Consider the following 13,472-nt stretch of genomic DNA (forward strand, 5'->3'; position numbering starts at 1 on the left):
ATCGGAATAACGTTATCAACGGCACGGTTACGGTTGTCACGATTCGATTCGATTTACTCTTAAGCTCTTTCCTCGATTAGAATACCAACCCTGGTCCTGTAGGTGCCTGGTTGGATACTTCCTCTGGTTCATACATCCCGGCCTAAACCAGCTCGGATTTGAGGTTTCCTACGTGCCTACTAGAATCGATTTACTGATCTCTTTCTCTTAGTCTTGTACCTATTCCCAAATCCATATCTCAGTCTGCAATGCGAGACTAACCCCCAGTCAAGCACAAAATTTAACTGCTCCGTTCCTCAACCTACAGTTCCTGTTCACCATAATCTCCCAAAAACCCTGAATTTGAGGTCACCTCGCAATACTGCCAGCTTGAGGGATGGAGAACCGCAAGGCAAAGCTGGGCGCGCCCATTACAACCAGCGTATGCGTGGCTCTTGTGGAATCTGCGTTACAGCAAGCCTCATCCGAGCGGAAGGATGGTAGTGCGGGGCTGTCTTTGGATCTGAGCTCCCGGAAAATAGGGTCCATCCCTAGTGAGGTTGTAGCCATAGTGAAGGATGATGTCGAGAGGTTGGAAACCCTAAGATCAATGCTATCGATCTTTCTAGCGCTTCTTGTTTGATATGCTAACATATCGATACTTCAGACTAGCATTGGGCCACAATCAATTATCATCTTTCGATCCAGAATTTGGGCTTTGCTCCCGGCTAAGATACCTCAATGTTAGGTCTAATTTCTTTAGAGATTTCCCTGTCATCGTAAGTCACCTAAGTAGCCCTTAAATTAGGATTTGTGCTAAGAAAAGCGCCAAATTTCTAACTAACTGATACTTCTATAGCTCTGTAAAATGGCATCGCTTGAAATTCTCGACATCAGTCGGAACAGGATTAAAGAACTGCCAGCGGACTTCGGTCATTTGATCAGACTTAAAGTGCTGTGTTTCTCCAAAAATAAATTGCGCACCCTACCCAACTATATTTGTCAGATGAATGAATTGAAAATTCTTAGGATTGATCGCAATCCTCTTATAGATCTACCACAGGAATTGTATGAGCTTGAGGACGATGGGTATGCAGATAAGGAAGGCTGGCTTGAGAAGCTCAAGGCTCATCTCAGGCAAAATATGGAGAGGCAATCTGCTTCAAATGAAACCGAGGACTCAAATTCTAGGCAAGCCTTAATTACACAAACTAGTTGTTCCTCCTTCTTGGTCCAGCCATGCTCATGATTTTACTACAGTGATGGAGACAACGATACAGATTATTCCAACATTGGGAAACTCGCAACTTTGACCAATAAACAAGTTGGTAGGGAACCTACATCAACATGGGCCGAAGAATCCTCTCGATTGCGAATAGAAACGTCGGCTCCCGATGACCTGGACAGTGCGCCAGCGATACCATTCAAAAATCTTCAGCGTAAATTTGCTGGGGGTGCCCCCCAACCTTCCGGGTCCTTAACAGCACCTGCCTTGCCTATCTCAGGGCAGGCCACAGAACGGTCAAGGAGCAATAGCGAAAGCGGGCCTGCGAACAGGGCAACGAAACGAATGGGTTACATCGGCCAAAAGAACATACTTGGAACAGTCGATGAAGTCAGGACTATAAAACATCACGTTCGCGGGATCTCTTACGATTCTAGCATGAACGAAGCTGCCCAGAGAGCTAGCAATGTCCCGAACAACGGGGACGCCGCGTCTTCGTTCTCCGGGGCTACACCCCGCAATGACACACGTTCAGCTGGGCCCTACTTCCGCCGTATCCAAGGAACATTAAAGCAGTATGGAGGCGTAGATGTGGCTATCAGCTCCACAATACTGGAAACGGCTAGGAGCATCTTATATTCGATATACAAAGTCCTGCCCGCAATAGATTCATATGTTGGCCTCCTCAAAGAACGCAATCGGTTGCAAACAACAGGTATCGACCGTGTCCTTCCGGCTGCAAATCTCAATATTAGCTCTCTGATCCAGTCACTTGAACTTTGCGAGGCAAGAGATGGCCAACTTTCCCTAGATGGTTTACTGAACACCTCCCACACTACCATTCTCTCTTTCAAACACGTCCTCAACCAATTACAACAAGTAATACACGGCGCAGCGAACCATATAGAATCACGGTATACTCGCACAATCCTTCTCGCGATTTTTGGATCTCTGGTGGAGTTACAACAGGCTTGGACCGTCCTTCGAAAGTACATCATGCCCCCAAATAACACTCGCTCTGGAAACGTCATTATGGTCAATAGAATCAAACTACCCTTCCCCTCTCCCTTGGGAGTATCGAATATTGTAACGAATCAGAGAACTGTACAAGAAGCAGGTTTCTTACCCCCAACGCCTGGAACAGTTCTTGAGAACCCGTTGGAGAATCCCGACGAAATCCTATTTGATAGGCTCGGAACCACAGTTGCAGCAACAATGCAACTTATCGTTGTTTTATCGGATGCCATAAAAAAAACAGCCTCTCAGCAAAATGTCCAGCAGTCGACATTGCAAAAGCTCCGCGAGTTGGACAAGATTTGTAACAATGGCTCCGACGTGGCGAAACGCCTTAAGGCTCGCCTTGATTTGATTCGAGATGCAGATTGGGTAGAGAGAAGGCGATTCTTTGAAGATATCACACGATTTGTAACCGTAAGCCCCTCGACCCCTTTTTTTTTCATAAAAAAAAAAAATCCGTTTTGGTCCGAAAGTTAACCTTCCGGAATTTCAGTCGGTCATGTCAATTGGGGAATTATTGAAGGCAGGGTCGTCTGAGTTCGGGTTTCCGAAACAAGCTCTGGGGGGGTTTTCCCCGGTTGCTAGATTAACCAAAGAGGTGACGGTTCTTTTGCATAATTCTAGTTTCAGGAGCCTGAACGACCCTTCGCATCCTGTCCCAGCAAGTTCTACGATGACAACACCCCCGGCTTCGTTTCCTAACAATGTCCCGGTTCACTTCCAACCCCTTAGCCCAGCACCGTTTTCGGCAGTGCCTAGTACCCCTCTCTCCGCGGTGCTCGGGCCGGCAGCACAGGCTACTGTTCCGTTTCTCGCGCCTGGCGTGCAGTTCATCCCAGGCGAACACCAGAGATCCAATACGATGCAGTCTGCTTCAAGGACGATGACAGGCATCAGTGAAATGGGGTTCTCCGCTGGCGTCGTGTCTCCAAGACGATAAGCTTCACGTAAATAACTTTTATCTAAATGGCCTTGAAAGTGTAAGATCATCTAGGCCGGAAATTCCATCAATAGGAACCTAGAGTGTCTAAACCGGCTGGCCAATCGCAGCTGTTGTAGATTTGTATGATCTCTGCTAGCGTGCTTCTATTTGATATAAAGCAAATACCTACTTAAGTACCTAGGTAATGGGCAATATAGGCATTGGTGGGTACGTATACTGGGTGGAACTCAGCATCGGCTTTGGGGATATCAGATCATGGGCGTGTTTGCGGCCCCTTATAATCACATTCTTTGTGTCGTTATAACTATAGTAAATACCAACTAAGAAACTCGTTCAATTCGTGTTTAGACAATCGAGAATTGGTTACAAGACCGCCGTGAGAAAATTGATCCACGACGACCATCAGATCCCTTCCAACACACAACTGTCTCATAAAACAACAATTCCCAACAAAGCGGCAACGTCGTACCTTTAAATTTGAAGATGGACAAACTCGTACAGAAGGCTGTTGATGACCAGAGAGTGACAATATGGGTTAACACTACTCACGGGTCAACGGAAACGCTGTCCAACTATCTACTGAATGCTGGGTGGGGAGTTTCTGGGGGTTTGATATGCTTTGTTCATGTAAGAATCATCCCATAGATACAACATGTGCTCATACATCCGAGATACCGGCACACCGACAAATTCTAATATCTACTTACTCTGAACAGGCAAATGACACGGCTGCAAGACAGGCTGCTGAGGTGCTAGATCCCCATTCCATCCAATATTCTACCAATGCATTCTTATTTGTCTCTACTTACATAGACGCTAACTTGTATAGACAAAGTCCAGTGTCCAATCCGCAGATTCAGTAACATGTATGTAGGGAATCTGCCCAAAAGAAAGAAACCCATGGTTTTGCGGCCTAGTTTCGATGATGCTGACGATCAAATGCACCCTTTATGCAGCGTACTCTGTCCTATTTGAAACCTCGTCACTTCCGAAAACCAAAATCCTACACACAAGTGCATGCCTTCTAATTCAGGAAGCACTCGCAGATCCTCTCCTAAGCCGCTATTCAGTCGTCATCATCGCCGAGTATCATTTACGGACCCTCGAAACGTTGAGTTACCCTAAATGGACCACCTCGAGGGTAAATTCTAATTTTCCAAATTTTGCGGGTAGGGATCTAATTCTCGGGCTATTGAAAAAAATTCTGAAAAAGAGAGATGATATTCATATCCTCATAGCTGGGGCAACCCAGGAATCTCTCGATGCTTTGTCAATATACCTGCCAGATGCGAAAATTCTATCCCTAAATACCTCGACTTACACTGTAGACTTACACAGTATCCCCGTCAGCACTGACAATTACATTACAGCCGCACTAGAGACCGTTTTAAGTCTCTTTGCAACTCATGATCCAGGCAATACCGTGGTATTTTTGCCAAGTAGAGAAGGGTATGAGTTAAAAAGGCGACTTGAAGACTCCTCGTGGTCCTCCAGCGGACCCCCGAATTTGCGATTGATTAACTCTCTACCCGAACTTGAAAGGTTTGAGAGCGATGTTAAAGGTACCGAAAGCACAAGTTATGTCATTATTACATCCCTTCGGGCGGGATTGGTTGCCCGCTATATGCCGGTGGCTATCGTCGTCGATTCTGGGTTCCAGGAGCTGAGGTATAGTCGCTATGGTCTTGCGACCCTAGCTAGGACTCAACAGATCAGCCAGGAAACTGCAAACCAGAGAACCCGAATTGCGGGTCTTTCTACCCCAGGAAAGTGCTATAGGTTATATCCCCAGGACCAATTTGATAACTTTCAGAAGACAGAGACACCAGAGATTCAGAGAACCTGTTTGGATCGCTCGATTCTCCAACTAAAGTCTCTCGGGGTCGATAATATCCTGCGTTTCGACTACTTGTCCCCCCCTTTGACTTCGATGGTAGCTGAGGCCTTGGATAGGCTCGTCGCAATTGGTGCTATGAATGAAAGTGCAGAGTTGACAAACCCCTTTGGAGAGCGGTTGGCACAACTTCCTTTGAAGCTACTTCATGGGGCTATGCTGTTGAGGTCACTTGAAAGGGGCTGTTTTGACCAAATAATATCTCTGATCGCGGTGCGCTTATCAAAGGGGGAGTTCTTTGACCATGAAAAAAGCCGACTGTTCGTTACCCAGGAAGGCGATGATATTACGTGGTTAAATATATACGAGGGCTTCATCAAATCTGGGTCTGCGCCCGCGAGAGGGAATTGGTGTCAAAAGCACGGGCTTAGCGAGCAGCGACTGCTTAAGGCAGTTGATATCAGAAACCAGCTACTCCGAATCCTGCAACATAGAGGGATTAAGACGGCCAAGAGTGAACTTGCGACATCAACAACAATCACGCAGTGCATTGCGGATGTTTATAAACATAACTCCGCTTTCCGAGTTTCGAACGGCCTTTTCAGAACTACGATAGGACATCTGGTATGTATGTCCGACGATGAAGGCGCCTAGGCGTTGAAAGTAGGATATGTGCTAATATTGGGCTACGAGGAGTACTAGGAGGTCAGAATACACCCAAGCTCAGTTTTATATGTAAGTCCTCACTTCGTTCAGCAATTACAGTTTTGGCCTGAAATCTGACTAACTTTCACGCTCCCAGAATCGCAACCCGGAGTTTATTGTATTCGAAGAAGTTGTCGAGAATGACGGGAAATTGTTTGTTAAAGATATCACAGTTATCCAAAGAGATCGGATCTCCGAGAGATGATTAGAGTGATACCCACAATAGTCCTTGGTTGATGCGCAAGTTTACGGGACCTATAGGTCTAATGGTTATATACAAATTATGTAACAAATACAACCTGGAAAGGGGTGTTTAGAATCTTAGATCGTAATCGCTATGATGTTATGCAGTGTGAACAATGAGATTGCGAATAATGCCCAAAAACGATATCCCTTAGAATAATTCGAAGACGCGAGGGAAGGGGTGGTAGTAGTACGAATGGGTGATGAGGTTGAATTTGCTATTTGGTCGGGCAATCCTGAACCGGTGGGTTTGATGAAATTGACCTGACCCGAGGTGGAGGTGGAGGTGGAGGTGGGTGTGGGCATTATAGCTGAAGATACTGTAGAACTATCATGAGTAGCGAACGTGGAAACAGGGGATAATGCCGTTTTGATTGTATCAGAAACGGCATCGGATGACGATGAGGGGAAGGCCTCCATACTTGTAGAAGATGCCCTAACGGCAGGCACAGGAATACCGAAGCCGATCTTCCCATTTTCCATATCGAAGACACTATACACATTTCGCAGGAAAACATCGCCTATAAGCCATGCACCATCGCGAACGACACTCTAAAATTTCGGGTTAGCGCGCTCTTATTCAAAGGAACTGTGCTGAAGGAAGCGCCAGTTGTGCATACCCTGCCAACAATTAAACTTAGACAAAGCTCTTTCTGCGCGTCTATCGGATCCCCAACATAATCTTTCCCTGAAATCTGATATGCATCATTTCCAAACTGAAACTGGAGAGAAATATCCGTATTACATGCTATCAAACAGTCAGAACGTTAAACCGTCGGTCTAGTTTTGGACTGACTACCAGACTAGGGAGGGAAATTTACATACGAATATAGAATGTTTCACCATTACTCTTGGTCCCGGGAATGAATTGGTGGAGCTTGAGTGCGTCTTCTGGGGGGATTAATATCAAGGCAGTTCCTGGATTGACTCTCAGTTAGAAATTGGGACTGGACTATTCGGGGGAATTTAACCCCATAGTAGGAGTCGGCGTACCTGTATCAATAATGACGTTACGGCCCTCTTGAAAATTTGCATTTTGCCCATCAAGGACGACATCAGACATTCGAATGGACCAAAGGGAAGTAGTTGTATTGACATCGTAATATTTCAAGGCTTCGACGCCACCCTCTATTCTGGAGGCATCAATCCCCCCAAATGTGATCGTTCCTCCGTTTTTATTATCTGCCGTTCGGTGGAGATATGCCCCGAAAATGTGTTTGGAGATAACATTGTGGGATATCTAAAGGTGATTGTAAGTATAGGAACTCACCCAATAAAGGGTTTTCTGAATCATGTTCACAAACATACCAAGCTCTCGATAAATGTGGGTACTTTCAAGATAGATGCAGACGGAAAACCTAACCCGAGAATCCCATCTACTGGAAAGTTCGTAAAGTCATCGGAGACCATTTTGGCTAATCCGAACTCCATCTTATCAATAGTGACGGAACCAAATTTCAAAGTATCCTTCGCAATGTAACCCTCGACATTACCGCTGGCATACGCTATGGCGAACGTCTTGTCACTCGTTACATGCAATGTGGAACTATCATCTGGGCCGAACGTGCGGTGAGCGAGACAGCTTTTGGATTTGCATTCGGCCGAGGGGATCCATGTGTCGGCCTAGATATTCGAGTTAGATTTACATGTAAATCAAAATCACGAATACTGCCAAGTTGGGTTTACAGCTTACAGATCCTGTGTCTACTACTAGACGAAAGGATTTCCCGGAAGAACCGACATCAACATTGACCCAGTACGCTAGATGATTTCAATATGTCAGAAAACATATACCTAGTTGGACCAAACCATTCGATACACATTGCATTGGCGAAGAGATAACGAGGGCGGGGTTAGGGGAACGGACATATATCATTGGGATCGGAATACAGATCGACTGGTCCTGAAGTCTTATCCTCTCTTCGGGTGAGAGGAGAAAACGAAGCTGCGTTAAGGTCTCCAGTGCCGGTCCTTCTTTCGAATTTTGCACTAGCATGGGCTATCCTCAACTTATGGCGTCGGACGGCATGGGAGGACGCTTCGATAGAATGTAATGTGCTTGGATCAAAATCCGATGTATTCGGTCGCCAGGGAACAAATGCGTTTATCCGATTTATGCAGACAGCAAAGTAGGTTATGACGATGAGACGCATACCACGGGAAACCGGTCGAAATTGGTGGAAGCCAGGGGTCAGGCTTTTGGGTGGTCTGGTGCAGTTTGGTGCTTGGAAGGAGGTAAGTAAGTAGGTAATGTAGTCGATGAATGCGACTGTAGCCAACCGGGGCCTAAAAATAAAGGTAAAAATAAAAAATAAAAAAACAAGACAAAAAGGGTATATACAAGTACTTAAGTGGGTATTAATATTATGCTTATGCAAAATTTAAAGATATCGTCGATGGGGGAGACTTGATGTAGGGAGAGTAGGAGAGAAAGAAGACGAAGGAGAACGACTGAAAGAATAAACAAGGAATTCGAAGTACTTGAGAATGTCTTTCAACGAGTAGTTAATTGGAAGCCCAAACGGTCAGAAGCAAAATTAAAAGGTAAGATACTTGAAATCAAAAGGCAACAGGAGGACTCTGCCAAGCCAAGGTTATTGAAGCCATCCACATTCGTTCCCACATCATAAACAAACCCAAGAAATGTATCTGCGTACTAACTACGTACTTCTGCCCCCCCGTACCCCGGTACATGTATGCATATACGTAGTAGTATATGGATAAGAGGTAAGTGCTATTCCCCTTCCGGCAACACTTTGAAAAATAGTGGAGAAAGCTTAACTGACTACGGATATGTGTATGCAGGACGATAAACTTGCCCCTGAAATTCTGAAATTGTACGGAGTAGCTTCAGCACAAAGCTGGGCTCGGAGGCCACCGCGCCCGAAAGTCTGGGGTCAATGGAGATAACTTACTTAGCCCAGCTCAACAAAAACCAGGGGCCTCTCTCTCAATTGGTGTGTAGCCGGTTGCAGTGTTTGATTGGCCCAACCGCCCCCCGAAAGCGGCACGGTGTTAGCCAAAGTCATAAGCGAGGGAAGGTTCCTGATGTGATGTTGAAATCGGCTATGCTAAGCTATGGACATGGTACATGATGTACTGTGTAAGTACATACATGTAAGTAAGTTCTGTAGCTGCCAACCTAATTAATAATTCTCGAGGTGCATGCATATCTCGGAGAGTGGATTTCGATTGGACTCCCCAAGCAGCGTGACTCGGACAAAGGTTTGGCTATAAAAAGACCCAGCGGCCGCATATTCGTACTATAAAGTTCTCTCACCGCTTCTTATCCTTTCATGTATGTAAATCGGACTTAAACCTATTGTTCAAGATATTCCTATACCTACCTCGGGATAAATTTAAGACCTCGCCAAAATACACCTTAATTCCGACGGGGAAAGCTTAGAGGCCAAGCTAGTAGCATCTGACTGGGTGAAATAAAGAAAGAAAGAAGCAAACTAAACAATAAAAATGAGGTATGCATATGAGCTGCAATCTATGCCTATATCGAGAAACATAGGAGTGCTTTGGATCGAATCTGACCATGCCACAGCATATCTTCTTCGAAAAAATTGGCTTCAACTGCCTGGAGGGCGATCGCTCCACAGATCCGCCAGCTCCATCAATCCAATGCTTCCCGTTATCCATCCATCCTTTCAGGTGGAGCATCATCGTCCCGGAGCCAGTCCCTGTCAGAAGGACTACACCCAAGGTAGAACCCCCTGCAACCACATGTACATGTACTCGAGCAAATAAAAGACGCGGCTATTTAGTCAAGCTCCGACGGCTCGGGTTAGCACTTAGTTTTAGGCATTCGCTAACGAATACATAACTCGGTTGGTAGAACGCCGGTTCACAGGATGAAAACCTTCACACCGATGCAACTCACATGTAATTTCCAAACCACACCACCTCGGCCGGATGCGCCAGTCCTTCTCATTATGCCCCAAATCGCAGAATCCTCTATTGAGGACATGTCGAACATTGTAGGTTTTCCTATTTCACCCTTTCCCTACAGCCGGCTAGTTCCCTTGCATTAGCTAATTATATACCCGATTCTCGGAATCAAAAGCCCAATATTGATATCCTTGGTCAAAAGCCTAACTCTAAGGTACTGATAAGTACACCACATGGGGACACCGCCCATATAACCTCACCATCGGGTTTGGCTTGGAGGATTGGCTCCGGGCCACAGCTTTAGGGCGTTGGTCCCATTTGCAGATTACCGTGCCTAGGGATGCAATATATACCATACCGAAGGGTTTGAATTATTGATCTGATGTGTCGGACTGGGGAGATAAGAGATATCGATATTTGATGTTCAGAATTGTTTATAGATAAAATCCTTGTAATTATTTAAAAACGCCTAGCTATCTAGCTCTTATCATTTTCTTTCAATCCCGGTGGATAATACACCGAAAAATGCCGAGTGTTTCGAGGGTTCCGGTATATCTAGTAAGTACTGGGTACTTGCAGAGTACACACCTACTTCCTACTTAAGTACTTGTGTAGAACAGCGTAGGTTGGTCCTCGAAGCTAAGTTAGTCGTTAGTATGTGTTGCAGGTGTTGGAATTGGTGTTTGCGCAACACATATCTTGAGGGCGGAACACCAATATTTTCTGTTTGGAGTCAGTCAGTCAGTCCTTCATCCTGACAGTTATAACCGTGCGATCACAAAAGCCCTCCAACTCTGACTTCATCGCTGGTGAAGCCTCCTTGTGAGCATCCTAAAAACACCCGGAAATCCTCAGAATCGCCGACTTATACTCGTTCCACCGTGGCCTGCCTGCACACCCTATTCTAATTTCACGGCGGTGCCGCTCACACGTGATAGGAGCAATTCCCTGGACCTGGTCTCATAAACGATCAATCGGTCAATCGATCAATCACCTCGGTTGTATTTCCTGTAATTGTAATCAACATGGACGACGATCGCAGGAAGAGGAGTAAATGGGATGAAAAGGAGCGTGGTGACCGACACGACCGCTCCCATAGGGAGAGAGATAGGGACCGCGATAGGGACCGCGATAGGGACCGCGAATACGACCGGGATCGCGAACGTGAGAGCGAAAGATCTAATCATAGATCAAGATGGGATGCTTCCAACCGGAGGTCGCGATCTCCCCGTCATTCCGCAAGCTCTCGGCCAAGTCGGAGTAGAAGTCCCTCTCGGGCTTCAGCGTTATCACCCAAAGTACAGTCGACAGAACCCACAAAGGCTGCAATTGATCCTGCGGCCGCTGCAGGTATGTGCCGTCGGTACCTTTGCTTTAAACTGTACTCACATCTTTCGTAGCTGCCGCTGCTGCTAGAATCAATGCCCAGCTCCAAGCTAAACGAGGTATCACTACTGATACATCTTCGTTCAAGGCAAGTACTTACCGAATCGCGGAAACCCTCTGTTACACTTGGCTTTCCATTAGCAGCGCCGCTAACAACCGCGATAGTCTGCCGCACAGTCTCCTATTGGACCTAAGCCCTCGACGCCAACGGCTGGAATGAACACCGAAATCCATATCCAGGATGGTGATTATATCAAAGATATTGAAGTAAACGATTTACGCAACAGATACACGTTAACTAAAGGCTCGACCCAAAAGATGGTAACACACCTTTTCCATAACTCAGAATCCCTAGGCATTCTTAGTGCTACACCCGAGCCCCTTGTTTGGACCTTTGGACGGTTGAGGGGAACTTTGTAGCTGAACTTTATCTAATGGCAGTTCCGAGCTACCCACCGCAACCCTTTGTTGACGCTGCTGACAACCTAAACCGGTTTTTGTATAGATTAAGGAAGAAACTGGCGCGGGTAACTCTCACCTCCTCATTCTGTTTCGACTTTTGTTAGTATTGGGAAGATTATATAGCTCACATATGCCAAATATGCAAAGATGTCACGACAAGAGGAGCCTATTACCCTGACAAGGCTATGGCAACTCCGCAAGTAAGCCACGCCTTCCCACGTTTTAGAGCCTTAAAAATCTCGTACATTGCTGACAAATGGTTCAGAACCCTCCCCTATACTTGCACATTACAAGCACTACTAAGGAAGGCTTGGACAAAGCCGTCGCCAAGATCGAGGAACTTATGAAACAAGAACTCGGATCATTAGTTGACGAGCGTAGGTTCAGGAGAAGGGAACCCGTCGAGCAAGTCGAACGAGACGAGTTTGGTCGAGTAGGTTTTTCTACAGCGCCATATCCTTTGATTATGGAAACACTTGCTGAACAAACCACCAGAGAAAATGGCCAGAAGAACGTGTCCCGATAAATCTCGAACCAATCCCCGGCTTTAACCTTCGCGCCTCAGTTGTAGGCCATCAAGGCGCATATGTAAAGCATATTCAACAGGAAACCCGTTGCCGGGTTCAGATCAAAGGCCGTGGCTCAGGGTTTATGGAAAACGGAACTAATCGAGAAAGCGACGAGGCCATGTATCTCCATGTTACGTAAGTCTGGAAAAGATATGGGTCCAAGTTCTCCGTAATAGATGACTGGATGACTAATACTTTTATACACCCCACAGCGGTCCTGATCCAAAAGAAGTGCAGCATGCTAAAGAGCTTTGCGAGGATCTGGTTAAAAGTGTCACCGATCAATATGAACAATATAAAGCAAATCCAACCCCACCTAGGTACGGTAATTATGGGACTGGTCACGGAGGTGGTGGTGGTGGTCATCACAATCATCATAACCACCAAGGCCAGCAACACCATTATGGACAACATCATAACTACGGATCCCATATGCAACAGGTGCGTGGTTTACTTTCAAACTTGTAGGTATTATAGCTAACCTATATAGTCGCCCCCGCCTCCGCCCCCGCCTGGCCCAAGCAGCGACACACCACCCCCCCCTCCTCCGCCTCCTGGGGATCCATCTTCTCCACAAGTTGCAGCCGCAACCCCGGTAACCGCTCCTTCAACAACAGACTACAGTGCACAAGCGCAGCAATATAATCCGTACGCCGCTTATGGGCAAGCAGACCCATATGCTGCTTACGGTGGCTACCAAGCGTATGCTGCCTATTGTAAGTGTCTTTCCCTATATTCTAGTAATGGTTTCAGGAAACTCAATTTCTAATTTCGGCTTATATTTTGTAGATGCACAATATTACGCTGCCGCGCAGCAGCAGCAGCAGCAGCAGCAAGGTCTTGTCCAGGCGCCTGGTTCCGCCGGCGCTCCGGGGACCCAATCAAACCTACCACCACCACCACCGGGCTCGAACTATAATGCGGTTAAACCACCCCCTGGATTGTAATAATACCCTGTGCCTGTAACCAGTATGGATTTTTATTCCGCTATATGGGTTCGATGACGTTCATACCTAAGTACTTATTTAATGCACGAACAGCAACCTTGTTTCTGGAATTTCCTTGCCGAATTTATACACCGAAGATACCATACTAGTATATATTACCCAAGGTTTAAGGGTATGTGATTTATGTGATGAGAAGTAAAAGAAACTATTTCTCGAATTTGGCACCGAAAAACAAGGGTGCCCGCCTTCGTTATCACCTATATGT

The 13,472-nt window shown here is 46.1% G+C and overlaps 5 protein-coding genes across 5 annotated transcripts; 4 read left to right on the top strand and 1 right to left on the bottom strand.

The window, feature by feature from the left end:
- Nucleotides 1-376: 376 nt before the first annotated feature.
- AOL_s00188g20 (uncharacterized protein) lies at nt 377-3,161 on the top strand (the record flags this gene model as incomplete). Its single annotated transcript, XM_011128269.1, has 5 exons — nt 377-570; nt 647-758; nt 839-1,068; nt 1,240-2,635; nt 2,715-3,161. 5 exons carry the CDS (start codon nt 377-379, stop codon nt 3,159-3,161), a joined length of 2,379 nt encoding a protein of 792 aa, XP_011126571.1.
- A 486-nt stretch (nt 3,162-3,647) lies between these two features.
- Nucleotides 3,648-5,908, top strand: AOL_s00188g21 (uncharacterized protein; the record flags this gene model as incomplete). The annotated part of the gene is made up of 7 exons (XM_011128270.1): nt 3,648-3,791; nt 3,881-3,913; nt 3,994-4,030; nt 4,121-4,305; nt 4,378-5,622; nt 5,701-5,733; nt 5,801-5,908. The coding sequence occupies 7 exons, from the start codon at nt 3,648-3,650 to the stop codon at nt 5,906-5,908; spliced, it is 1,785 nt and encodes a 594-aa protein (XP_011126572.1).
- A 116-nt stretch (nt 5,909-6,024) lies between these two features.
- Nucleotides 6,025-8,099, bottom strand: AOL_s00188g22 (uncharacterized protein; the record flags this gene model as incomplete). The annotated part of the gene is made up of 7 exons (XM_011128271.1): nt 6,025-6,498; nt 6,567-6,694; nt 6,772-6,864; nt 6,940-7,186; nt 7,255-7,569; nt 7,640-7,707; nt 7,814-8,099. 7 exons carry the CDS (start codon nt 8,097-8,099, stop codon nt 6,025-6,027), a joined length of 1,611 nt encoding a protein of 536 aa, XP_011126573.1.
- A 2,769-nt stretch (nt 8,100-10,868) lies between these two features.
- On the top strand, nt 10,869-11,449 carry AOL_s00188g23 (uncharacterized protein; the record flags this gene model as incomplete). The annotated part of the gene is made up of 2 exons (XM_011128272.1): nt 10,869-11,193; nt 11,244-11,449. 2 exons carry the CDS (start codon nt 10,869-10,871, stop codon nt 11,447-11,449), a joined length of 531 nt encoding a protein of 176 aa, XP_011126574.1.
- Nucleotides 11,450-11,838: 389 nt separating this feature from the next.
- On the top strand, nt 11,839-13,207 carry AOL_s00188g24 (uncharacterized protein; the record flags this gene model as incomplete). Its single annotated transcript, XM_011128273.1, has 6 exons — nt 11,839-11,891; nt 11,986-12,124; nt 12,187-12,395; nt 12,473-12,701; nt 12,751-12,976; nt 13,050-13,207. 6 exons carry the CDS (start codon nt 11,839-11,841, stop codon nt 13,205-13,207), a joined length of 1,014 nt encoding a protein of 337 aa, XP_011126575.1.
- Nucleotides 13,208-13,472: the final 265 nt, after the last annotated feature.

The sequence above is a fragment of the Orbilia oligospora genome, assembly GCF_000225545.1.
Source record: "Orbilia oligospora ATCC 24927 unplaced genomic scaffold scaffold00188, whole genome shotgun sequence".
Classification (NCBI taxonomy): domain Eukaryota; kingdom Fungi; phylum Ascomycota; class Orbiliomycetes; order Orbiliales; family Orbiliaceae; genus Orbilia; species Orbilia oligospora.